Source organism: Anguilla rostrata, chromosome 9, assembly GCF_018555375.3.
Source record: "Anguilla rostrata isolate EN2019 chromosome 9, ASM1855537v3, whole genome shotgun sequence".
Lineage (NCBI taxonomy): Eukaryota > Metazoa > Chordata > Actinopteri > Anguilliformes > Anguillidae > Anguilla > Anguilla rostrata.
In genome coordinates this window covers 23,858,842-23,884,281 of record NC_057941.1, presented here as the reverse complement: position 1 = coordinate 23,884,281, position 25,440 = coordinate 23,858,842, and the positions used below count along the sequence as shown (strand labels likewise).

The following is a 25,440-nucleotide window of genomic DNA, read 5'->3' as shown; positions in this document are numbered from 1 at the left end:
TGTTCCCGGAATCGTGCCAGGGCTGTACCCTCATCGAGATTAATAGAGCAGGGTTTTATGGGCCTGTTTCACGTGTTTGTTTCTTTCTTTGTTGACGTTCCGTGCCTTAGCGAGTGTGGCGGCTCAGCCAGGTTAGCTGCGGTGATTGATTAGTTTAGGCTGAGTCGGCTGGCTGCGTGCGCCCTGCAGCGGGAAATGCCACGTCGGGGGCTCGTGCGCGTCGCATTTTCTGCCCTCCGCTCCCGGGCCCGATCTGTTGACGTAGCGCTCAATGCCTGGCCGGGCCGCTGGCGTGGTTTCTCAGTGGAGCGCGTCGCACAACCCCCACTCCCCCCCCACCCCCACCGGTCACATGGCCGTGCGCTTGATTCCCATTTCATCCTCCGCCGCAGCTGTCCCCACCCCCTCCCCTGCCTGCACCTGTTCTTTCCCCAGCTGGGCCCTGGCATCCTCCCCTGTGCTGCACCAACTCGCCCGGCCCTCGGACGCGCCTGAGGCTGCGCTCCCCTGGGAACCCCCCCCCCGCCCCGGCAAGCCCTCAGCACCGTCTCCCCCCGAAGACACAGAAATGTCTCTGCTGCAGCACAGCACAGTGCATGGTCACAAGTCACCGGCGGTGCCGCCTTAAGTCTGTTGTGGAATTAAAGAGCAAACGTGCCTGTGATCCTCTCAGAACACTCAGAGTGGATTGACAGCGTTGGCTCCTCCTCCTCTCCTGTTCGTACAAGCGTGGCCATTTACGGCCACCTCAGAGCATCAGCTCTCCTGCCTGATTGATCTCATAGAACGGCGGCATAATGGCGCAGCTGTTCCACAGGGGCGTTCTCCTTATTGAGCACTTTATTTGCGGCTGGATTCACAGGGTTCTGGTCTTTTGGCATTGTTATGTTGTGATACTGTGGTTAATTCACTTCAAAAAGATAAAAACTGGAGCTGATTCTTTTTTATGCCAAAATTACAGAGAACTTCCTTGCACTTTGAATTTTTTCAATGTTAGATTTGTTTTTTAAAAGCTAGGAGTGATTTTTCTGTGAAACTCATTGGTAGGTTAACATTGTTCTTTGCGGTGCCTACTGGGTTTAAGTGTTTGTTTTCCAGTGTAAATTTTTTACATTGCCATTTGCAGTTGCTATCTTTCCCATCTAACTAAAAGCAAATGTCATTGAGTGAATCCCCCCAGTTTTGAAGTTGGAAGAAGATGCAGTGTTTGACCCCCCTCCCATGCTGATGTCAGTGTGCTCCTGATGAAGATGAAACCCCCTACAGAATGAGTGACCAGCCCACTCCTGACACAGGCCAATTAGCAGTGCTGTCCTCATAGACACAATGGTGCCCCTTCACTGGTCAGCTACAGGTCCTAAACCCCAACCAACTGCCTTAGTCCCACCCACCAGCTGCCCGAGGAGTGAGGAGGGAGGCGGTTTTAAGAGGAGGCCTGTTCCAGACACCCTCTTTGGCTCCAAAAACAATTCAGGAGTGGGAAAATAAAAGGGGGTAGTCAGGCATCAGCATCTCAAAGTTGGAAGAGCGTGGCAGCGCTAAGTACATTTGCAGACCCAGAACCGAATTAGAAATCAGCTGCCCCGGGGCGCGAGGGTATTGTGTGAATAGGAGGCCTCTCTGGTGGATTAGGCTGCCCTTGCTCAGATGCGGGTAGTGGAGGCATCTGGCTCTCCCTTTCCGTGCTGCTTCAAGGGACTGGCTGCTGTCAACATTTCCATGGAGACCAGGGAAGTTCTGCTTCAGTGTAAGTTCAGAAACTAATCTCTCTTTCTTGATATTTTGCATTTACATTTTGAGGAGGTAGAGAAAGGCATTTGTGATATAGTGTTGGTTTTCTGCACATGATCCTGAAAGAGAGGAAAGCTCCAGACGTAGAAGTCGCAATTTGAATACATGTTGCTAAAGCTGTGAATCCAGCATTTCTATTGTACCGCTTCAGAGTCCTGTGAGTCAGAGGATTTGCATAAATTGAAGTCTCTGCACATTCACTCTCTCTCTCTCTTTTGCTCTCGCTCTCTCCCTCTTACTCTCTGTCTCTTCTTCTTTCTCTCTCTAAGGAGTTAATCTAAAAATGGATCGATCAAAGCTTGGAGCTGGTAGCTTCACTCCATCTATGAGGAAATAAATAAATAACTTTGAACGAAGCTTGACAGAGTTGTCCGCATTGTCTTGTGGGTAGGGCAGGGAGCTGATGTTTGTTAGCAGACCTTGTTATGAATACCAATGGACTGTTGTCATTAACCTTCATTTAAATGTAAATCCAGCCTCTCTCTGGGGATATGGGACCCAGGTTTCCTGTTGCAGTAATGGATTGTGTACTCAGTGCCCATTGTTGGACACTGAATAGTTATTCTGTTGAACCACTGAGGCTTTTTCACAGACAAAAATTGGGTAGTATCATTGAATGAGAAACCTAACCCAAACTGGTGATCATTTTGTCAGTTTAGTTTAGTTTAGTTCATTCACTTGTAAGTCACCGTTTCGGTGGAATCATTCAGTGCCTGGTAGCTTGTCTTGATTCATTGAAAATCTAGATGAAATTTTAGTTTTGGAAAACAATAATTTGAAAGTAAAAAATAAAAAATAGTGTACTATTTTGGTAATATGTTTATTTTTGTAGTACTCTTCAGCTCCTATTATTGCTCTCACTTAATGCTTGATAGTGTTCATGCTTGAGAACTGCTTTGTATTTTGGGAAAACATTCATGAGAAGTGTATGTAACATAATTATAGCACTAGCACTTTTAAGGTTCTGTCTCCATTGTATGTTTGTATTGTGTACACCATTGACCTCATGCATAATGACATTTTAATTGTCCTAATAATGACTATCCCACAGCCTGGGTGGACTGCAGACCATAACCACAGATTTTCAGATGTGGCCTTCTACATCCTCCAAGATGGGTGTGGTTTTCTGTCACCCTAGCTTATCTGTCTATGTTGATAGTGTAACCAGCATGGTCTAAAGGAATGATGTCTGTCCAAAGTCTTGAGTGTACATACCTTTTCCAATGACAGTTACTCTTTATCTCTCAAATAGTAGTGGTTAGTCACATAATTGTTGGGGTTTATGGTTGATTGACGTGTCACAAAAACCAGTATTTATGAATATTGAATTCTGTCTTGTGCACAGGAAATTCCTTGGAAATCGGCACTTTCCAGATATCTCTCTTAGATATAGCCCTCTTATTTGCTACACAAGTGGCCCTTGATACATTGCTTTTATTCAAAGGCCCTTGATGCAGTATTGTTAAGCTGCTCCAAACTGGCATGAGAAGGAAAACCAAATTAAATTATTGTATATATGCTGGTTCTCGAAAGCAGTTCTAATGATCTGTATTCCTGAAAACCTTCCTTTAAGGTTTTTTTAAAAAATTTTTTAGAACAAGAGCTGTTCTGTTCTCGACAGCCTGTTCTGTTCTGTACAGTCTTCTTTTGTGTCTCCTGCAAGCCATAATTCTTTATACGACCTGTCACACTTCAGCTCAAATGAAAATTCAAATGCAAAGGAGGTTGATAGTTGTTTTGTTCAAAACAACTGGCTGGCTGGTCCAAACACAGTAGGTTGTGAAACATTTTAATCCCTCTTTATCCTTTAAACATTGCAAAGATAAGTTCTGTCCCACTGCAGCAAAAGTCTCAGGAGGGTGCATACTAGGGTTTGTGCCCTCCAAAATGTGTTGGAGCAGCCGTTGCTTGAGTCCACTCATCAGTCCTCCAGCTGAGCTGCTCATCCATTGTGTGGGAGGACTAGAGAGCTTACCCAACTGCCTGGGTAAGCAAGACCTCCCATCTACTAGAGAAACAGCTATACAATAAGGCAGGGAATATCCTGCTTCTGAAGCTCCACCTCCTCGAGCCAGGCTGTGCAAATATTATGTGAGATTACCGACGGGATACACCATAAAATACCCTTCGTGATTTGTCATGCACCATAGTTGTTCATTTTTAATTCATTGCTTTTGAAATATATTTGGTTGTGAATTCTACTTCCTATGAGTGCAACTCTGATGATTGTTAAGTTAATCCCTTGCAGTGTGTTGCATTGAACTTTGCAGCTGCTCTTGTTATAATCCCCCTTGCAGTGGGTTTGGTATTAAGAAGATGGCCTCCCAGTTGTGTGCCGAAAGTAATGTTGGTGGGCTGATAGAGGGCTGTCTTACCTCTGGACCAAGTGTACTAGTGCTGCCAGTATGGTGATGGGGACACCGTGCTTTAGGAGGTGCCATCATTCAGATAAGGTGTTCACCTGAGATCCTGGCTTAACCGCAGTTACTAAAGATGCTTTGGCAGTAGTATAATTTCACATTGTAGGAGGTTCCCATATGACCTGGTGAAAAGTCTGTCTTAATTTGTGCATTTTGTCACGCCCAGCTTAGCCAAGTAATATCCTTCCTTCTTCACCTCAGCTGATGATTTGAGAGCATTCTGGTGCAAAATGGCTGCTGCATATCTCCCAGGTTAATGCTATCTTTTAGTATTACTGAAATGTTTTATCAATTTAGTATCATTCTTCATTAGTTCTTTTTAGGGCAACTGCATTTATATTGAAATATAGCCTATCTATTTCTATTTTAACTTGCCTATTTGTGAATACTTGATTGCTCATCTGAACTACCCAAGCACATATGTACAGTGCTATCAGCTAGTAGACGTTAATTAGTTTATTTTATGTGACTTATATAGCCTACATTTACAAATGTATTTACTCGCCAATTTGTTCAGTATCCATTTTCACTGTTTACCGAAACATGTTTAAGGGTTCTCCACCAGTGAACCATTTAGCCATTAAAACCTTAAGTGTTTCCTTTACCTGTGGAATGGAGTTACCTGTGTGCCTCTGTGCAGTGCCACTGTGGTGTGCTGGACTGGATATCTTACCTTTGCGTGTGTGTTTGCATTGACTTTGAGTCAGCAGGACTGTCTATGACCAATTCAACTTAATTTGGTACAACATTTTCTGCATGGAAATTGATTGACTGATATTGAGAACTGATCTAGCTTAAAAAGTAAGATATCGATTTGACCTAAAATATATTTAATAGGAAATCTCTTATTAAATTCTCTTATGACAGGAATTTGCCAGTGCAATTGCTCAATGAATCTCAGTCAAAAAGCATGTTTAGAATGTAGGCCTTTTATTTTAGCAGAGTAGTTTCCCTTCCTGATGTGACACAGTTAGTTTTCCTGGAGTGGACAGCTGTACCTCATACAGTTCAGCAGGTAATGGTCACGGGCTTTTGAAAGAATTGTCACATCCCCTAATTCAAATCGAAAGTTGTTCTGATTAATAGTTAACATATATTTTGTATAATCTAATGGGAAACATTTCATGTTCAGGACCTAGCAATTCAGTTTATTAAATTAAGAGGTGCATTCACCCTTGTCAGATTTACCGGGCCTTTAAAAAAAGAAAGTGCATAAACACATCAGTGAAGATGAAATGAGACACGGTAAATTTACTCTCTCTCTCTCTCTCTCTCTCTCTCTCTCTCTCTCTCTCTCTCTCTCTCTCTCTCTCTCTCTCTCTCTCTCTCTCTCTCTCTCTCTCTCTCTCTCTCTCTCTCTACCTCTCTCTCATGAAGACCCCGCAGTTGCGGTAATCACATGCTGTGTTAAAGCAGAAGCAGAAATAGCCACGCTGGATTCTGCACAGTTGTGATGGCAGTGAGGCGTTACAGAGCATCACTGCAGTCCTCACACTCTCTAACCTGGCTGGGCTGAGACCTGCACAAGCTCAACTCAGTTGGATGCACCTGAGCATAAAAACTGGGAGAAAAAAAAGATCTTTTTCTCCATGATTTTTGGACCCTCTTGTGTGAAGAGCAGCCCCGGACAATGTAAAACTCCTAGGTTTAGGACTCTGTTTTACTCATTAATTTGTCTGAAAATTCTGAAATATGCTGCACAATTTTACCAAGGAGGGGAATACACATCACTCTCCTACCTGTCAAAACAGAAGTCTATAGTTTGCTTAGATTGAATGTAAAGGGGTGTTATTTGTTCATTCGTTCATTTAATGCATACATAGACATACACGTGTGTGTGTGTATGCGTATGAATAAACATATATATGTACATATTAAACATGGAATGATCTTATATACATGGCATGTATTTACATATATTCTCTTCAAACACAGATTGCAAAAATGACTCTTGGATAGATGCGTAGAAGCACTGTGAGATTTTAGGGTGTCAAGGAAGATGCTTTATGCCAGAATACATTTGGTTTTTCTTAGCTAGGTTAAGTCTGTTCTATTTCAAGGAGCTACTGTTTGACTGAAGGGCGGGATGCTAAGTTCAGTTCCTTCTCCTTCTCTAAAGTAGGAGTTGCCAAAATAGTAACATGAATGTGTTGATGCAGTGAGAAAAGCTTTCACTAGATTCAGTTTCAGTTGATTGGATGTTACAGTGTATGAAAACCCTTAAAGGGATAGCCCAATTTAATTAGCATTTTGGCTTTCTTACCCGTAGTTAGACAATAAAAACACAAAACCATATAGGCTATAGGAAGTGCTGGATGCCCGTGTGTGGTTGGATAATATTATGGTTCAGATAGGAGAGGTTTCCACTTCCCTTCCTTTGAACATAGAGAGTTACTGTGCAGCAAAAAATAGAAACTATGTCTGCTTTTGAAATGTCCTTTGCATACATTTAAGAGAATCAATAACCTATAGGCATATGTATCTATAATGCTGAAGATACATTTACGTATAGCTATAGTAGCTGTGTAACATTACAAACCATATTTGCATATACAGGATGCGACAGTCAGACCTATGGTAAGTTAGGATTTTATTGATGTTTGTGTTTGTGAAAATTTACAGGGGGTTATGAAATTATTTATTTAGTTAATGCCTAGTTTTACATGCCTACAATCAATTTAACTAATGGCACCACATGTTACAAAGCTCAGAGACCATTTCTGCTCAGCACAGTGCATGTTTGGTGCGTTGGCCAACCAAAGACTAATCCTGGCTTTTCATTTCTGGTATATATTCCCTTTTTCCCCTGACAAAGAGCGACATTTGGCCCAATTACACTCTGAGTTTTCTCTAACAGATTTACCACTAAATCATTGTTTATTTTCGGGTTGTTTTTTTCCACCTTTCACAGATATTCAGGAATTCTACGAGGTGACGCTGCTGAACACTCAGAAGAGCTGTGAGGAGAAGGTGGAGGAAGTCAATAACATGGCGGAGAAGTGGGAGCGAGCTGGCTCCCCGACCGTGATCCTACAGCACCCCTGCCCAGGAGATGAGGTGAGTGAGTCGCTGGAAGGAAATGCTGAGTTTGTGTCACAGTTAAGCTTTTAAAACAATGATAAAATGATCCGTTGGCCTGTTTTTTTTTTATTTTTTATTTCTACCAGACAAGTAATGATGAGTTAGGTTACATCAGTAGGAGTTATTTTGATGATCAGAATGAGAATAGCAAGAATCCTTGCTGCCAAAGTTGAATATTTGATCTGTAATTTACATGGAGCTTTGGCGGAATTAATCAAAATCTTAGACAGCAGCCCGGAATAGCGTTCATCTGTGTTCAAGTACAGATATAAGCCCTTTTGTTTTACTTTGATATGAACTCACTGACATGCAGCCTACAAATTAATATTGAATATCCAATATTAGTGTACTAGAGCAGGTGAGACACAGTCCCTGTTTTTGGATTCAACCCTGCAGTCCCACAACTTAATTTTTTTCTAGTGCTCAAATGTCTCTCTGTCACAGGTGGTCAATTTTGTTGTAAATCTCAATTTCCTATTGTAAATTGCAGTATTAGGATATAATACATAATTTTATAATGAGAACGTAAATGAAATGTAAAACACGTCTTGTGGAAGTGAAGATTTGTCTGACTCTACAGAGGCAGACATTCTGCTCAGTGGAGACGAGCTGCCTGAGGCCTTTTCCTGGGCTGTATCTATGCAAAACGAACAGGCATCCAATGTTCCAAGTAAAGGAACTGAGCTGGGCACTGCACTACCGTTGAATTTAAATACTACAGTTAAAGAAAGGGCTTTACCAAAGGTTGCCTTTGATATTTTCCTCTTCCAGAGATTGCTTATGCTGTATATATAAAGGCAGAAGACATGAATACTATTAAAAAGCTTTTGTAGCCATAATTATTGCCTGAATGGTAGAAGGGGCCAGCTGCGATGCCCTCTGCGCTTGATGGAAGCTTCTGCTGGCTCTTTGCAATGATTGGATGTCTTTAAGCGCTAGAAACCCTCACCGAAGCTGCCGCAAACTCCTTCGGCCGCTTTGGTAAGCCGGGAGCAGGCAACGGCAGTGGGGCCTAGGAAGAGCGCTTTCTCGAGACACGGCTTCCCTCCGGACAGGCTCGCAGTTTATTGATTTATGGGTCATGCTTCATTCGGCTGGCAAGTCATTAAATGACCATAAGACTGGGAAACTGAGTCAAAGAGAAGCCGGTTCCTATTGGTTAAAGGCACAGGCGATTTGTGCCTCGTCTCTGTGTATGCTGGGAAAAAAGGGAAATAATAGAGATGGCTGGGGACTGTTTGGAACATCCTGTCCTCAAACTTTGAAACTTTTGGGGTGTTCTGAGCTGTAAGCAGCTCAATCTGTGTAGAGCCTTGAAGAGGCAATTAGGGTCTGAGTGCAATGGATAAATCGTACAGATTCAGCCAGCAGAACCTTCTGTCTTTTTACCTCAGGGCTAGATTTCTAAATTATTTTGTATGCATCTGTAAAGCAGGTCCTGCAGGGGAAAATGAGGGAAAGAGAGAGGGAGAGGGAGACTGATGTGGAGAGTTGCTTTGCTTTCCTATCCTTCCACTAGGGGGAAACTAGTTCTTTGAGAAAAGAAAAGCCATTGTGATTGATTCAGAGGCATATTCCCCTCTGTAAGTCTGTTCATTCCATGCATTTTCTAAAAGACAATTTCTTTTCATTTTCACATGCTGTTTCATTTTGTTTGTCCCTCTTTATTTTTTCCCATTTGTAAATGTAATTTTTAACTTCTACCCCAAAATATCCTTTGGTGATTTCAGGAGAGGCTCTCTGCTGTTTTGATAGCATTACAGTTGTTCTGCAGTCTCATTCATATATTACATTACAGAGTTCCAGAGACTTGTAGAATCTATGCTAAGGTATATATATATATATGAGATCAAAACTTTAGAAATTCTATGAAGTGAAGTCAGTATGCAAATCAGGCACTGTCTTTTAGTACTTTTTAGTTTTGCATTCATGCTTGAAATTAAATTATTTGACAGGTCAGGAACTGTACTGAATTGCAAGTGTGTGCGTGTATGTGCACATACAGTCACATTGAAAATTGCACTCCAAAATACGGCAAAACTGTATTTTTCCAAATAATAATAATAAATTGCTGAGAAAAATGTTTTTTTTTCATCAATTAACACATTTTATTTCCCAAAAAGATAGGTGTCAAAAATTATTGGCAGCCCCATTTTCGGTGCTTTGTGCACACTTAATTTGCTAGAGTAACACTATTGAGTCATCTTTCATTGTGCTTTCTGAGATTGTTGGACATATTGTGGGGGTGATCTTTAATCTTTGAACATTCCACCATACAGAATATTTTAAGATCCTTCAGTCTGTGCTTTTTGGACTGCCCTGTAATTCAAACCACACATTATCAATCAGTTTTGAGTGTCAGATGTCCATTTCTTGGTTGATTTGAGGTATGAGCGCATTCTCTTGCTGAAAGCATTTATGATTCCATTGACCTTGACATTGATGTTATGGGGCTTTTTTGTAACCCCTGGTCCTGCGTCAAAGGCCACTGCCATATTGTAACGTAGGCATGATGTCATTTTCAGCATAAACATACTAATTCTGATGCTAGTATGTATGGCCAAAAAGTTCCAACAGGGCTACCAGTAATTATGACAATTGTTAATTTCGCATATTTTTGGAATATAAAACATAGAGACTTGTAGACTTTTTTCAGCCTTTACCACAAGTGCCAATCATTTTGGAGGTGACTGCATCTTTAGAGTAAATCACCACTTGCTGGTTCATGACTTTTTTCTTTATTTGCTGAGAGGCTGAAGTTTCTGGTAATTCGTCACTCACACTGCAGGGACGTTCGAGTGTCAACCTGGAGACAACAAAGACCCACGTGCTCCTTTTGGGAACTGTGTCGTTATCGGAGATTCAGTGTTTCTGGTCCCATTTTGTTTTGTCCATCGGTTAAAGACAGAGGAAAAGAAGCGAGCGTATCCCTGTGTGCTCATGTCGGTGCTATAACTGTACCTATGTCTGTGTCATTTTTGGGTCGCCCGTGTATACTCGCAGCAGTAAGAACAGTGCAGGTGGCACATGGGCGGGTGAATTAGAAGAGTGCCAGAGGATTAAAAGGGATTAATCGGTTCCCATGGGAAGGGAGGCCTGGAATGAGGTCACCCTCCTTCCTGTTTGACACCCTTCTCATTGGCTGTGTGGCTGCAGGGCTGCTCCCTCGGTGCTGCCCACTGGTAAAGTCACTGGATTAATAGATGACAACAAAGCCCAGTTAATCCCAACCAAGCTTTTGTCTTTGACTGTTAAACTTTCAGGAAGACATTTATGGGCACAAGCCTAAATAAACAGTTTTTTATTTCAGCTGATCTAGCTGAGTTCTACCAAATGCCTTTTTGACTTTCAACTTGTTTTCACCACATGAAAATATTTTTAATTGTTGAATTGATCACAGCTTTGTATTTTATTGGACATTAAAAAACCTCACTTGAATTCGGATTTTTAATTCAAAATAGTTTTGTTTGTCTGTAATATTTATTTATGTGTTCGATTTAGCGTCCTGGTATATGGCTGTTGTGGAAGATATGTTTCAAACATGAACTGGATAGTGCTGTGGCACAGCTGTTTTGAGTTAGAGAGTGTGCTGTAATTATCCAATGTAGCAGAATTCACTCTGTAATTGCTGGTCGCCATTGTCACCTACTCCATGACTGGAAAATCAGCATTTATTCACATTTTTTTCCCCATTTGCTCCATTTGGAGTTGTTAACAAACATGGGGCTGGATTCAGTAAACAAACTTAATTTCCACTGAAAATAGGTCAGTACAGTAAACACACTTTACATCGTCTGTCATAAAGATAACTCATGTTGTCCCTTATTGCGGACTGGATAGGTGAGGGGAAAAAATGACACAATGGCCAATTGAGTTGTGCAAACCAAGCAATAACAACGTGTTCTATGTTGACCAACTGAACATTTTTCCAGCTCCTTAAATATTCTGCATACACTGGGTATCTGAATGCTGTGACGTAAAGCACAGGTCAGATTTTTAGGAAACGGTTCTCAGTACCCCTTAATGTGGCCTGCATTGGTGTGACAGGCCCTAATCGGCGTGTTCTCTCCCCTGCAGTCGCGAGACCTGAGCAGCTCGGAGCAGAACGGGATGGAGCAGGCCGAGAACAGCGCCGGGCAGGTGAGTGCTGCGGGGGGGGGGGGGGCAGACGGGATTGTGGGAAATACAAGCTGCACCCCATCTGAAGCGGATCATCTCATACCACCATCAGTGACAAAACAAACCCTGGCACCCAATGTGTCAAAAACAAGCTGCTTTTCACTTTTGATACCAGGAATACAGATTTTTTTCCTGTCACATTGGCACGTCTCTGTAGTAATACACTAAAATATATGACCAGTGGAAGCTGATCTTTTTTTAATGTCTGATGCACAGGATGCTGCCGAGCATTGTAAAAAAAAATAAAATAAAAAAAAATAAAATAAAAAGAAGATTGCTTGCGGCATGCAAAATTGATGCGGCAGAGTGCAGGTATTGCGGTTAGGCTGCGGTCTGACGGTGCAGATGGAGGCTTTATGCGTTCATCCGGTCAGCCGGCGCTGTAAAAACGGAGAGATGCAGGAGAGTGCGCCGTACAGTGATGGACCGCGCCCGTTTCCAAACAGGACAGAGATTCCAGAGAGAGCGGAAGCCAGTGGCTACGCTTGTGCTGTACTGGGCTCTCACATCTGCCGTCTCTCCGTTTAGATCTAATTAACACGCGCGTACCGGCAACAGGCTGGTCAGGGGCGCCAGGAGGGAGTTTGTGTAGCATTTGCTGTGTTTTCATCTGGAACATATTTGGACGAAGTCCAGAGCTGACCTGCTTCATTTACTGGCTTTGTTGGAGATCAGATGCCGTATTTACATTTCTTTGTTACATTTCTGTTTACTTCTTTAAGTTAGAATATGTTGGCTGTGTGTGTAATTGAACTCACGGCAAGCGTGCGTACAAGGGCTTTTGCTGTAGCCGTAGGTGAAGCTCCCACCCCGCAAGTTTACACCAGCATAAAGAGAATCAGCTTTCCCATCATCCTTTGGGCAGACATCAAAGTTTTCATGCATTTGTGTCAAACACGGTACAAATGTGCCTTGAAAATAAGAGGCTTTTTGTGCAGATCATAATGGATACTACTGGATAGTGGAATACTGATTAGTAACTTGCATACCTGACTTTTTCCACTTTTAAAAAAATCTTGCCTATTTCAAGATAAGCATCTGAACTTGCACATGAGAATCAAACCTGGTTATGGCTGCAATTACCTAGCTATTCCTGAGCACTGCCATAAAAAGGTGTGTGCGTGTGTGTGCATACATGCGGGTGTGAGAGTGTGAGTAGGCCTGTGTGAAAAATTTGAGTGTGTGTGTGTAAGTGAGGGAAAGTAGAGCACAGTAGATAAAAAGCCTCTTCAGGCAAACAGATAGCAATGTGCAAACCGCAGAAGGCTGTTGTCCACAGCTTAGGAGGGTAATTGATGTGTAGGGGTAGAGGAATTAAGTGGGTGAAGTGGAGGCACTGTGTGTGGACTGTGAATAGACCCGTGTATTGACAGAGAGACAGAGGTGCCACGAGGCTGGCACCGTGCATTGGGGGCAGAGCAGGCAGCCATTGTCATTGATGGCTTTGTGAGCGCTGTCTTTATGTAACTCAGGGCCTTGTAAGAAACCTGCAGGTTTTTGCCCCCCTCGTTGCGCGGTGGCGGCACTAGCATTAATTTTCACGTCCCTCCCACACAGCCACCTCGCTTCAGCTGTGCCCTTTCCCTGCCTCCTTACCACCCGCTGCAGTGCGCTGAAGTCAGGCTCTAAACATTTCAAACGCGGCGCACACGTTGCCTTGCCTGTGCAGTCACTGTTCCTGCTGAAACCCTGGGCTGGTCTTCGGCTTCCTGAATCCCCGTTGCGAACAGGGCAAAGGCGACGGAATTTTCAATGCAGTGTTCAGTTATCCCTTACTTCCGAAAAAGAAAGTATGAAACACAACTCGGCCTTGTTTATTTGCTTAGCATGTTGTTGGTAAGGGTGGCTAATATAGCTCATATTTCAACACATTTTCCATTTTACACTGATATTTGCTGAAACTGTTCACATTCAGTGCCTAACTTATGATATAATAGGTGTCCTGCATTGGAATGAAACCTGCAAACCTGTGGGCACAAGCCTATTCCCCTGCCAACTGCAGCTACATTCAGAGAGGCAGCCATGACCATATCATTTGGTGAATTTGATGTATAATGTATGTGCTTATTAATGGCAAGGAAGAGGAACAATGGACTGCTAGATTTTGCATTACATGTGGAAATATCCAGTTGCCTAAGAACACGCAGTACTTAAGGACTTTAAATTATTGATAGATCAATTGCACTACCATTATACATTCACCCTACTGCTGTTATCGCTTCTAATCATTTCCTCTTGTCCTGTCAGATGAGGAACAGTACTTAATGTCATGCAGTGGAAACTCAAAGTGGTTTGAAGGGCAATGTTTTAAGTTCTGGGTTTGCTTGGGGATCACAGCTTTGGCAGTGCAGGACTGCATCCCACGAAGAAAGTGAAAAGCTCTGACAGTACGGATGACTGCAGGGAGCCTTGGGTTTTGGCGGGTGGGAGTGCTGGCGGTTCCGGGTGTCGCCACCGGCGATGGACTTCCTGTGCGCAGATGACATGGTGGTGGAGACGCAGTAGGTGGCTTCCTGTGTCTGCCAGGACCTGGGTTATGATTCGGGTGTAGGTGGGAGCCAGTTGTTGGCAGAGGCATCTGCGTGTGCGCGTCTGCATGTGGGCGTGTGCACGTGTGTCTCTGCGTGTGTAATGTGTACGTGTGTATTTGTGAATGTGTGTGTACATATATTTATTGTGTGTGTGTGTCTGTCTGGGGAGGATGGAACGGGGGGATTTGGAAGGGGGCGATGTGGGATTTGGGAATAACATGGTGGTGGAGGAGACGAACCGGAGAGCACTGGCACATACAGAGCCACGGCTCTCAATGTAGGAGGGTCTGGATGAGCAGAACCGCTCACTGGTCCGTGCAGTAGAGGAGGAGCCCCTTTTGGGTAGTCATGTGCAGGCTTGCTGCAGTATTGGATGCTCTGGTTTGTACATAAGTGGTATGCCTAAATGGTCTGAATGGCCTGTTCTTGTCATCGTGTGTCCTTATAGCAGTATCCGCAGGTAAATACAGGCAGCAGCCCTTGGCTAGACACCTGCACTGCATACAAGGGGCTCTGCTCAAGGGCCTAGTGCGATTTCCCCTCCCAGAGCACGGGAGGATTTGGTCGTGGGTCAGGCAAGGTGAGGGCACCTGCTGGTGTCCCCAGAACATATTTTACGAGGCGTGGCAGAGTGCGGGGTTTGGTCTGAGTGAGATGCAGCTGCCCATGGCCCCATCAAATGGAGACCCCACTCTTTCCCCTGTTATCTTCTGGTTTCATGAGAATAGAAGTGGAGAGCAAACAGCTATGTAGTCTTTGGTGGATGAGGAGCTCAGCGAAGTAAATGAGATTAAATAACCCCGTGAAGGAGGAAGAGACGTCGTCTAAGGGCATGGAACCAGAATAAGATGATTATATCACCTTACCCCCTTTAGACTCAATGGGTTTTGGAGTCTTTAGTCTTTAAATGTCTGGATTGGTGCAATAACAGAAATCGACCTCAAAACTATGATAATCCTGGGTATAATCTCTATATCCTCACCCACTTCATGCAAAATAATTAGTTTTAGTTTGTTATGCTTATAATGCAAATGCAGCAATGATGCTACTCTGTTTGTACTAGACTCCCACTTCACTGCAGTCTCTCCAGAAATATTATCTCACTCCTTTCCTCCAGTCACACTTCTGTCTTGATTATTTTACAGGGCAAATAGCATTTCCACATCCTGTTTAGAAAATTCTTATGAACGTGAGATCTCAAGTGTTGTTTTGACCAATCTGTTCGTTCGCTCTGGTGTTTGTTAACTGAAAGTCGTGTGAAGGGTAACGCCAAACCCACTGCTGATGGAAAAACAAATCTATGGCCTGTAAGCTTTGCCTTCCTGCCTAGCATTCTAAAGTCCCAAGCTCTCCTTTTGCATAGATTCGCTAATTATTGCGACTAGTCTTTTGGCAAAGGGACAGCAAATGCGGTTAAAGCATTCTCGCTCTCTAATATGATCAGGAAAAGCAGCTTGGGGCTCCATCTGCTGAAAAGCTTACCCAGCCCGCTGGTCTCAGTGCAGACGCTCCTGTGCGAGGGACCATGATACCGCGTGTCTGCAAATGAGAGCTGTAATAAGAGTCCTGTTCTGTGAGGAGCTGCAACCGGGCGACCAGGTGATCTGCAAGCACCAGGTAAACCCAGGCGTAGGTGAGAAGCCTGATTTGGCGTGACTGCGGTGACCGAGCATAAGCGTGGCTGCACACGCTCCTCACACGCGATCTGCGATCCTCCTAACGAACTTTGGGGCAGGGAGACCTGTCGCACTGTCCATAGCCGCCGCGGCTTCAGTTGCCTTCTCAGCAGCTTGTCTCTGCAACTCAGGAAGTGGCCATGGTGTGAGTGAATCACACTTCTCAAAATGGATGTGTGTTAGGTGTAGAGACAGAATATTTCTACAGCTTATCACTGTGAATTTTAAGTCCTGTTTTTAGTATTAGAATTAGGAGTAGCATGTTAACATGCTACAAACTTTACAGGGTAACTGGCACAGCCTTGTCTAGCCCATGTACCCTTTATGGTTTGTAACAATTTTGAAAAATTCAGTTATAGGAATCATGTGTCTTTAATTTACTGTTGTCTGGAGATTTTTTTGTTGTTGACAAAAAGGCAATTTTGATGATTGGGTTTGTCATAATGGCATCCAGGGTGCATTTCCAGCATAAAGTTCTAAGTGCATCTTCTTGCATTTGTTTTAACACTTCAAAGTTGGCCACAGTCTGGTTTGAAAGGGGGTTCAACTTAAAAGAAAAACACTGTTGACAAACCAGACCCTGCGATTCACCACCTGCTCCGAGTGAACTTCCTGTTGAGCTCTCCACATGAATCGTTGCTCCCCTGCTCTTTGACTTTATTTGTACTCATTGATTTTTTTCTCCTCCATGTGTGGCTGTGACCTCACTTTGTGGGAACTAATAACCAGCCTGCAGCTCCACGGAGATGGTTACAGACCTGGTGGTCCTAATGGCGCTTGAAGCTTTGAGCAGAAAGGCCAAATCCATGGCAGCATGGATTTGGATTCAAACGATTCACTGTGCGATTTTCATCTCTTCCATTGTCACAGATATTATGATCTAAACAGAGAGAGCCACTTTCTGCTGGATTAGGGGGTTGGGGGGTGGGGTGGGGTGGGGTGGGTGGGGGGGGGGGTTGCGATGAGTGGAGAAGAAAGGAGCCGTGTTTTGAGAACTGCTTTGTCTGTGGGATCACATTTCTGGGCGTATTGAAAAGGTGAAGTGTAATGTGAGTGTTTTACAGTCATCCCCTCAGTCTTGTCAAAGCTCCAGCTGGGTGAAATGTTTTGCTCCATTGAATGGAGGGCATTGATTTCTCTCCTTTCTTTCTCTCTCCGTAGAACACATTCTCTCCATCTCTACAGGTTCATTTCACCAAGTCCCTCTGCCATTGCATTTAGTTTTTTTTCCTGAAGTGCCCCCACCACTTTCTGGCCCTGTTATGCTATTTAATCACAATCCATCCTGTAAAATGTAATAAAACAGAGGAAAGCTTCAAAACCTTTAAAGGAAATCAGTATCAGCTTGAGTGGTCCATCAGAATGGTAAATTGAGCTCAGTGTTTTTGCTGGTTAACCAGTCTTCTGGGAACATGCATTTTTATTTAATTTAATGTCGCTGATCTGACGCAATAACGGGTTTTTGATACAGCGCTTATTGACAGTTTTGTTCAAACACCTCTGTGTATACATGTCCAGGACTTGCTGTTTATAAGTAAATCGTCAAAAATGATCGTCTCTACAGAGCTGAGACAGCACTTTAATCAAGGGTTCGGGTCTGCCGCTAATTCATTCTGTGACACGCACACACAAGCTCATACATTCGCACGCAGACTCAAACATAGCCTTCACATGCAGATGCACACATACACACATGCATGCGCGCGCACACGCGTACACAGAAGAAAAAGAAAGTTGCTGAAAAGAAATGGATATTTTTGAAGCTGCAAATCCGGCTTTTGAGAGGGAGGTTGAGAATGAAAACCTGACTCTTTCCTGTTAGCCACCGTTTGAGCTCTGAGCATCAGTGGTGCGCTTTGTGCCTCTCCTCCTTCCACCGCGTGCGGTCGTCGGCTCCAGGAGGGGAGAGATTTCTGATGAGCAGACTTAAACCTTCCCAAGCCGCTGGCTATCCGCCCGAAGAAACCGCTGGAAGTTTGTGCCGGACGACGTCTGGTGGGCTTTAAGATCTCGCTGGAAACATGATTGCCTGTAGCACTGTGGAGGAGGACTCCCATTACTCAGAAGGGGCCCGGTTCCAATAGCAGTCCGCGTGCCTTTCTCCCGTGGCGGCTAGTTCCTCTCCCCCTCTCTGCATCTCGCTGGTTTTGTGGTGATGAGAGCGAGCCGAGGTTAAGCGGCTTCCTCCAGAATGGACTGTCTTTGTATTGTAACAACCAAGGTAAGAGCGCGGAGCGAGGGAGGGAGGAAACGAGGGAAGACGCTCTCCCACGGCGCATTTACAGCGGCGTTTCAGCATATTCCACGCCGCCTGATCTTGGAATATGTCCGTGATATTCCACAGCGGACGTCCTTTGTGTCTGCATTTGTCATATGTGTTTTAACCTTAAAGTGACATTGCTTGTTGGAAGTAGTAACTGCATGCTTTCCTGTTTGTTTCCCCTTTCTTTCCCTCTAAGTTCCGTGCTTCCATTGACATGGGCTAGCGTCGCTGTGATCCTTTGAATAGTAAAAAGGATTAACCCCGCCGCGACCGCCTCTATTGAGGCGGTGTGTCGGAACTTGTAGGAAACTTCAGGCGGCCACTGCTTTGACAATTAAAAGATAATTACCTTCTTTTGATAAACGGTAGCTCCGGACCTTGCTAATTAGTCCCGTGGACTATTACAAAATGACTGGAACTCGGCGTCAGGGTGTTGTGTGGGGATGCTTCTCTGTAGTAGCTCTAAGTTGCATTTAAAAATAACACTCTTGTGTGCTTTGCTCACGTTTGCGCGGTTGAATGCATTGCCTAGCCTATATGCGTGATACCGTTCGATGTTTAGCAGTTTAATTGGATATAATGATTTGAAACCAATATACAAATTTGAGCTATTTAGCGTTAGCTTGTGAGTATAGCCCGTTACCTTTGTCAAGAGGGCGGACAAATCACGCACGGTGGTATGGTTTTTTCACCTGCGTGAAGAATGCCACCATAGTCGCTGCAATTCGCTTTTATTTTAAGGGAGTACTTGTGAAAGTCTATTGAGTTTTCAGCGAGGAAGTAGTGATGCTGAACCCTCTCTTGTGTGCTTTTAATGCCTCATCCATCTGGAGCGTTTGCGCTTTCATCGTTCGTTCTTGGTTGATGAGAATGTTTGTTTTCTCTCTGAAAGCATGTTGAAATATTCATGTTTATTTGCATGCCACGTTAGATCTAAGACGAGAATGGCTGCCGCTTAAAAGAGCTGCAGCTTGCTGTAGCCTACATGTCTTGTGTGATGCTTTCTTTTCGACCATGCAGAGTGCCATGGTAGAAAATATGGTTACATAATATTCCATGATGTTGTAGTCACTTGTTTTTTTTTTTTTTTTGTATAAAAAAAGCTTAGTATTCTGAGCTTGACCCTCCAAAATTTTGCACATTGATTCATTGGTGGTGTTCATTTGTCTGAATGTAGTTTAACTGTGATTGTACCTAGGGCAGCCCTAAAATTAAAGTGGTCTCTCAGACACTATTGTACAGTAGGCCCTTTTGTCAGTAGATTAGTGATGAGTTGTAGTGTTATAGCATGGCCAGTAAGGTGGTCTGCAAGCATTAAGCTAAGACAGGTCCAACACAATTGGTTACCTTGTGTGATTTTAACTAACTGGGTGAATTTTTCTTTTCTTTTTTTGGTGAAGGGAGGGGTGTTCTGGCAAAGGACTAAACCCTGAAACCCAACTTCCTTTCTAGTTATTATTTATTTTCAAATAAAGTTTCTAATATTGTAATATTCACAATATTGTTAAAATTAAAAGGTGATCACAGAAATGTGTGATTGTAGACCAATGTGTGTGTGTGTGTGTGTGTGTGTGTGTATTTGGTGTTTTGTTGTTTGTGTATTTATGTGTGTGTGTGAGAGGAGTCTATCAGATGTGTGGTGTGTGTGGATCCTACTTGTGAGCTTGTCAGTTGAGGCATTCCAGTTCACATTCACTGATTGGGCAGTTTACTGGAAGAGTGAGTATTGACCACATGCATGACCGCTCAGCACAAACATGGCCAAGCTAACCAGTCTTTTCAGGGAGTGATGGGAATGAGTACATCTGAGATGCAGCATGCATCCTTTACACCCTGCCACATACAGCAGTTTGACACTGAGGTGTGTGTTGACCCCTTCCTGAAACTTTTGTCACCCCTTCTACTCGGTACCGGAGTGATAGAAGGTTCCTTAGTAGAATGCAGGTCCACAATTGGATTTGTAACTACAGATGGAATTATCTTGTTATGGTTTGTTCACACATGCGTGTTGATACAGCAGATTCATAAGCTCAAGGCCAAAGTATGTTTAGTGCCATGACTGACCCTCTGAAATAATAGTGGGTGAACGACTCCATCTTTACTGTGTATGGAACAAAGGCTCGCTCATGAGATGGACCATATTTGTCTTTGTCTGGTGACTTGACAGGACAGGATTCTATTTTAGTTTGTTAGTGTGTGTGATTCAAATCTTACGTTTCTGATGAAGCTTAACAGAAGCCTTGAGTAAGGATGAAACTGACCGTCATTCTTTTCTTGATCTGTCTTTGAAACTTTGCAATGTCTTCTGTTGACCAAATAAGTGTGCTGTATTTAGCTGTGCCAGACATAGCCCTTATCTGAGGGCAAAATAAAGAATGCATGTAAAATTAGAAAGTCACAATTTTATTTTTGGAAGCAATACCCTAAATATATTTGTGAAATTTCTATCTATTTACTGTAGTGTAAATACGCGGTTATGTTCATTTGCCACTAGAAGCATAAACTGGGAATAATCTTCATTAACCAGTGACTGTTTAGACAAGGTGCTATACCTACAGTATCTCTTGAGGCAAGGTCACGCTTAGTCCTGACTGCCACAAAATGACTGAACAGCTTGCTGTTTAATAATACCGACAAATGCCAAGTTGCATTTACTTTGTTTGGAAATATTATTGCTAAGTTGAGCAGTGAAAGTAGAATGTTTTTCTCGAACTGGCTTATTGACAGTCAGTGTCCTATTAGTTTGGTCCCGACGGGTTTTATTGGACAGAATTTTGAGAGAACATTTTCATATTTGCAGTGCGTTTTGCTGAAAGAAACTAGGCTACTTAAAGAGAGGCGTTCTTACGAGTTTGCGGTGTTGTGCTGTGGAAAAAGAGGCCTATCCCATTTCCTTTTAGCAGACTGGGCCGATGGCCACCACGGCGGGCGAGAGCCTGATTAATAGTTCGCTGGGTACCCCGGTGGTGAGGGTTGCAGGCTGTGTCTGGGATATGGAGAGGTTCATATTTGTCTTGGGGGTAGAATGGCAGTCGCGGGAAGGCTGGGAAAATCTAAAGAACAGGAGCGATCCCCACGGTCCCCCCTCGTTCACTCTGCTGCAGCCAATGGAGGCCAAAGGAGTCTCACGTTTCTGCAGCCTCTGGCCTGTTGCTTTTGGCTGTCTCAAGTTTTTTTTATGTTGTGTGTACTGCATCTCCGAGGAGTTCAGTTTTCCAGAGGTTAACTCTTTCCTGCGGTAACGGCCTGCCTTTATTAACTTTCAGAAAAAATAGTTTCAGCTTTCTGATTGCCAAAAACGAGAGAATTGTGGAAAAACTTGCACAGGAGTCTGTAGGAAGTCTGTACTGAGGAGAGACTCACTGTGCTGCGTCCTACTCGGGGCTCATGGACTCTCCCTGATGACATCCAAACGAGTTCGTCATTTAAAAATGTGTATTATCGTTAATACAGAATTTCTTACTTGGTGAGCGGACTCAAATTTTGACTTAAACGGGCACAGTTCACCATGTCTGTTTTTAAAATGAGCGGAAAGGTCTGCCAGCAGCCTGTATTAATTCCTGGTGCTCTCTGTCATCACCTCCTATCACAACACCATTATTAGAACTTGATAGAAAACATACAGAAGACTGGATTCCTATAAACGTTCAGTCAGTCTAACGGCTGGCAGTGAGCCTTCTTTAACATAATGACAACATCAGCAGCTCTGTGGAAAAAATAAAATAAAATGAACGGCATTGGTGATGGTGAGAACAGAGAAAATATTTAGCGAAACGGCTTAGAGGTTATGTAATCTTTCCAGAGCCCGCAGCTGCGAAAGGCAGGTTTTTCAGACGGACCCCCCTCTCCCTCACTTGTGATGTAATGCTGAAAAGTGCGCCCAGGCAGTGGAGTTGCCGCGTGGAAGCAGCGGCCACACGGCGTGGGTTCCCGGGGTCAGGCGCGTAGGAAAGGCTAATTGATTTCTCACTACGCACACTCCTGATTGCTCTTTATTTATTTATTTATTTATTTCTCTCCCAGCTGGGGGAGAGCTCTCCACGGAGGCTCTTAAACGCCTCCGCCTCGACGCCATTGGTTGCCCCCCCCTTTTTGTCATTTCAGGGAGAGTAACTGTGGGTGGAGCTAGTTCAGTGATGCAAGATGGAAATCACTTGAATGTGTAATTTATCGTTCAGGTTTTCAGGTTAAGTAATTACTGATGATGATGTTTGCTGGATATATGTACAGGTCTGCATATATTGTATGATGTTTTGTGTGGTGTGTGTGTTTTTTTGTTTGTTTTTTTTTTGCTGTAGCAATTCCCGTAGCTATTCTGGCCAGACGGCTTCTTATATAATACAAAGAAACCTTCTGCGGTTCTTTTCTCTTCCCTGGCAGCAAGAAAATATGTGCCCGACTTTCAGAAAAAGGCATTAGCGAGTCAGAGTGAAAGGGCGCTTCCAGGAACCCTCATCTCTTTGGGCCTGCTTTTGGGCACCGCCGATGCGCCCCGCCCGCCGTATCCGTGCCGAAGCCGGCACCCTGTTTCGAGAACCTCTGACGGCACACGGCTCCTCCCGCCATCGCGGCCTATTAATAGCGTGGTTTAGCTCACGCTCGGAATAGTTACTGAGGCTTAGCTTCACGCACGCCGGCCAGAGAGGTTCGTTAAGTCGTTGTCATGAGGAACCGTGCTTCGCGAATCGTTTCCACTCTGTTTGTTACCGGTTCCTACAGAAATATGTAGGATAAAAAATGTTTTTTGGGGTTTGTTACTGTGAAGTAAAAGTTAACTGGGGGTATAACCAGTGGATTTAATGCACATTGTAAAGCACACGAGGAAATTGGGGTAAAGAGGGAGAGTGGACTAGATAGCATGCAAAAATGTATCCCATGTCATACACACTGGATTGTGGGAAACCGCAGATTAATACTGACATTAAATTAATATAGTCTGTTTTTGAACTGGATTAGGTTTTTCCTCCAGTGTTTCTACACATGTTGTGTTTAGTGACATGACATGATAACAGCGTTATCTAACGCGTATCCTCTTAAGAGCATCACTTTCTATACTTGCTGAAAATTTTTTTTAAATCACAATTGTTTCTTATTAAGTGCAGATGTCCACGGTGGTCTTAATGCATTGTGCTGTGAGTCATTTAAGTGCGTGTGTGGGATTTGTCTTGGGTGGATAATGTTCTCAGTGCCAGTCAAGGCTCTGAAACTGTGAGGGAAAGTCTGCCTCGCTCGCTGTCAAGGTTAAGATGCATTCATGAGCGCCTTTGTGGGCCCCCGAGACGCCTAACGGTAACCCCTGGTTACAGCGGGGGCGGTGCCACGTCGCTCCTGACGACGCGGGGTGTAAAAATGGCCACAGATCGCGCTTCCTTTCGGCCCGGCGTGCGTAAGCGCTAGTTTGCGCGCGCGGTTACATAACGGGCCGAGTGAACGCCGCTTTCCCATGATGCTCACGGGCCTGCTGTCGAGGCCCCGCCGCTCGCGGGCTGATCGACGGTGATGATGATGATGGCGGCGATGGCGATGATGAAGGTGGTTGTAAGCCTCGCCGGCGTGCTGCGCGGGGCCTTGCTGACGCGGCAGCGGCGGGAGCGTTCCGACACGGCGCCCGGAACACTCGCCCGAGCGTTTGCCGACTTGGCGTGCAGTATTCGTGAACCCGCAGGGGTGTCATGGCGTCTGATTGGGACCCTGCATCAGCTGCCCGTGCCGCCGGAAGGCTCTGCGTTTCTCAGAGCGGGGGCGAGAGAACGAGATCGGGGCACAGCGCCCCGCGGAGGTGCGGCACGGCGCCAGCGGGCACAAACTGTCGCTGGGCACGCGGCTTTCCACAAGCCCGTGCCCTTACTGAGCTGTATTGCATGTGTGGAGAAACGTGCAAAGACCCACCCAGACGTGGAGTTTGATGCATGTAACCAGCAGGAAGGCGCTCCCTGTTCTCCCGTGAGGGAGAGCGGAGACCAGAAGGGGGGCCGTTCGCCGCCCCGCGTCGCCTCTCGCCTCTGGCCCTGCCGTGCGGTCTTCTGCCGACGACCGCGACGCGACCTTCACGCGCCGGAGGTCCGTCTGCCGGCGGGCGTGTGCCGGAAAGGTCGCGCGCCATCTGCGCCGAGTCTTGCATTCAAAGCGCGGCCCTTGTGCGGTGAAGGATGTCTCGCCGATGTAAATCAAACCGGAATTCCCCCGCCCCCGCCCCCACCGCCCCGCCCCCACGCTGAAAACGAGCCGAGCAGACCCGGGGTTCTCAGGCTGCGCGCTGTGAGAGAGGGGCGAGCGAGACGCGCTCGGCAGGCTGGTGCGGAACGGGCCGAGGTGCAGAGAGCGCCCCGCGGTGCTCTGTCAGGTGAGATCGGGATCAGGAGGGGCCCGCAGGCGGTCCGCCGGGAGGGGTTTCAGAGCCGCCCTCTCGTTCAACCTAACCGCCAAGGCGGTGTGCTCGGGTGCACAGCTGTTTGGGGACTGTCTGCTTTTCATTCAGTCAGGTGCTGTTGCCCTAGAGCCTTTTAACCCTCTGCTTAAAACACAAGTTATGGATGACGATGCACAATTAAAACATAGGCTAGTTCCCATTATTTTTGGACAGATTTTTTTTTTTTTTGTGTGTGGGACTAAACCTTCAGAAATGCGTGCAGTCATTAGCCACTGAATTAAAGGCCTAAGGCCCATTGAAGTGAACTGTTTTGTATTACCCTGTAATTACATATAATTACAGGCTCATAAAATAGGTTGAACTTCTTGGAAAGCGAATGCTATAGCCAACCAGGTTCCATGTGAATTCACTTTTGAGCAGGAAAGATGGCATTTAAATTGCTGGACGGCTGCTGTGGGGAGCAGTGATCATGTGATCAAGTTTGGTTGAATAACGAGCCATCTGGCAGGCTACATTTCATACTCTGGTAGGGGAACACATGGGGAGAAACACACATTAACATAGGGATGGGAGAATGAGGTATCATGACACCAAAAATGGGTGGAGCTACTATTAGCTCAGTCAGTGACTTGTTTGAACCAATCACAGGGTTTTACTCTTCAACAAAATCTGATCCCAAATCACAGGCTCTGTAGCCACGCCCGCCCCTCCCTACACAGGAAAGGGCACCGTGCCCAGAGACGTCCCGAACACATTTTAGAATAACACTTGTAGGTAAAAGTAGCTTGAATCTGGCTGAAGTGTGTAAAGACTGAGACTGCATCATATATATGCCTTAGTATAGTTATTTCTGGATATTTTCGTATAAAAAATCCTGCGCAGTATGTCTTTAAATATAAAGGGAACAATTGCGTTCCTGCTCACTGCTGCAAGTAGTTCCTTTTTTTTTTTTGTTTCAAATGAACTGGATTTCTAAATTATTTTCTCAGTTTCTGTCTAAAAAATACCGTCATTCAGGTTGCGATGTATGTGCCTACCTGGAGCTGACTGCTTTATATTAGAGCAGCCCCTCTCTGACGAGGCTGAACATGAGTGTGTTGCTCCCTATTTACATGAAGAGCCGGCAATT

At 44.7% G+C, this 25,440-nt stretch overlaps 1 protein-coding gene across 1 annotated transcript in view; it reads left to right on the top strand.

Annotated features, from left to right (window-relative positions):
• Positions 1 to 25,440, top strand: part of dlg2 (discs, large homolog 2 (Drosophila)) — a 221,853-nt gene that overhangs the window by 18,169 nt on the left and 178,244 nt on the right. The window contains 2 exon segments of the mRNA XM_064351137.1: positions 7,123 to 7,268; positions 11,370 to 11,432. Coding sequence (XP_064207207.1) covers positions 7,123 to 7,268; positions 11,370 to 11,432 — 209 coding nt within the window.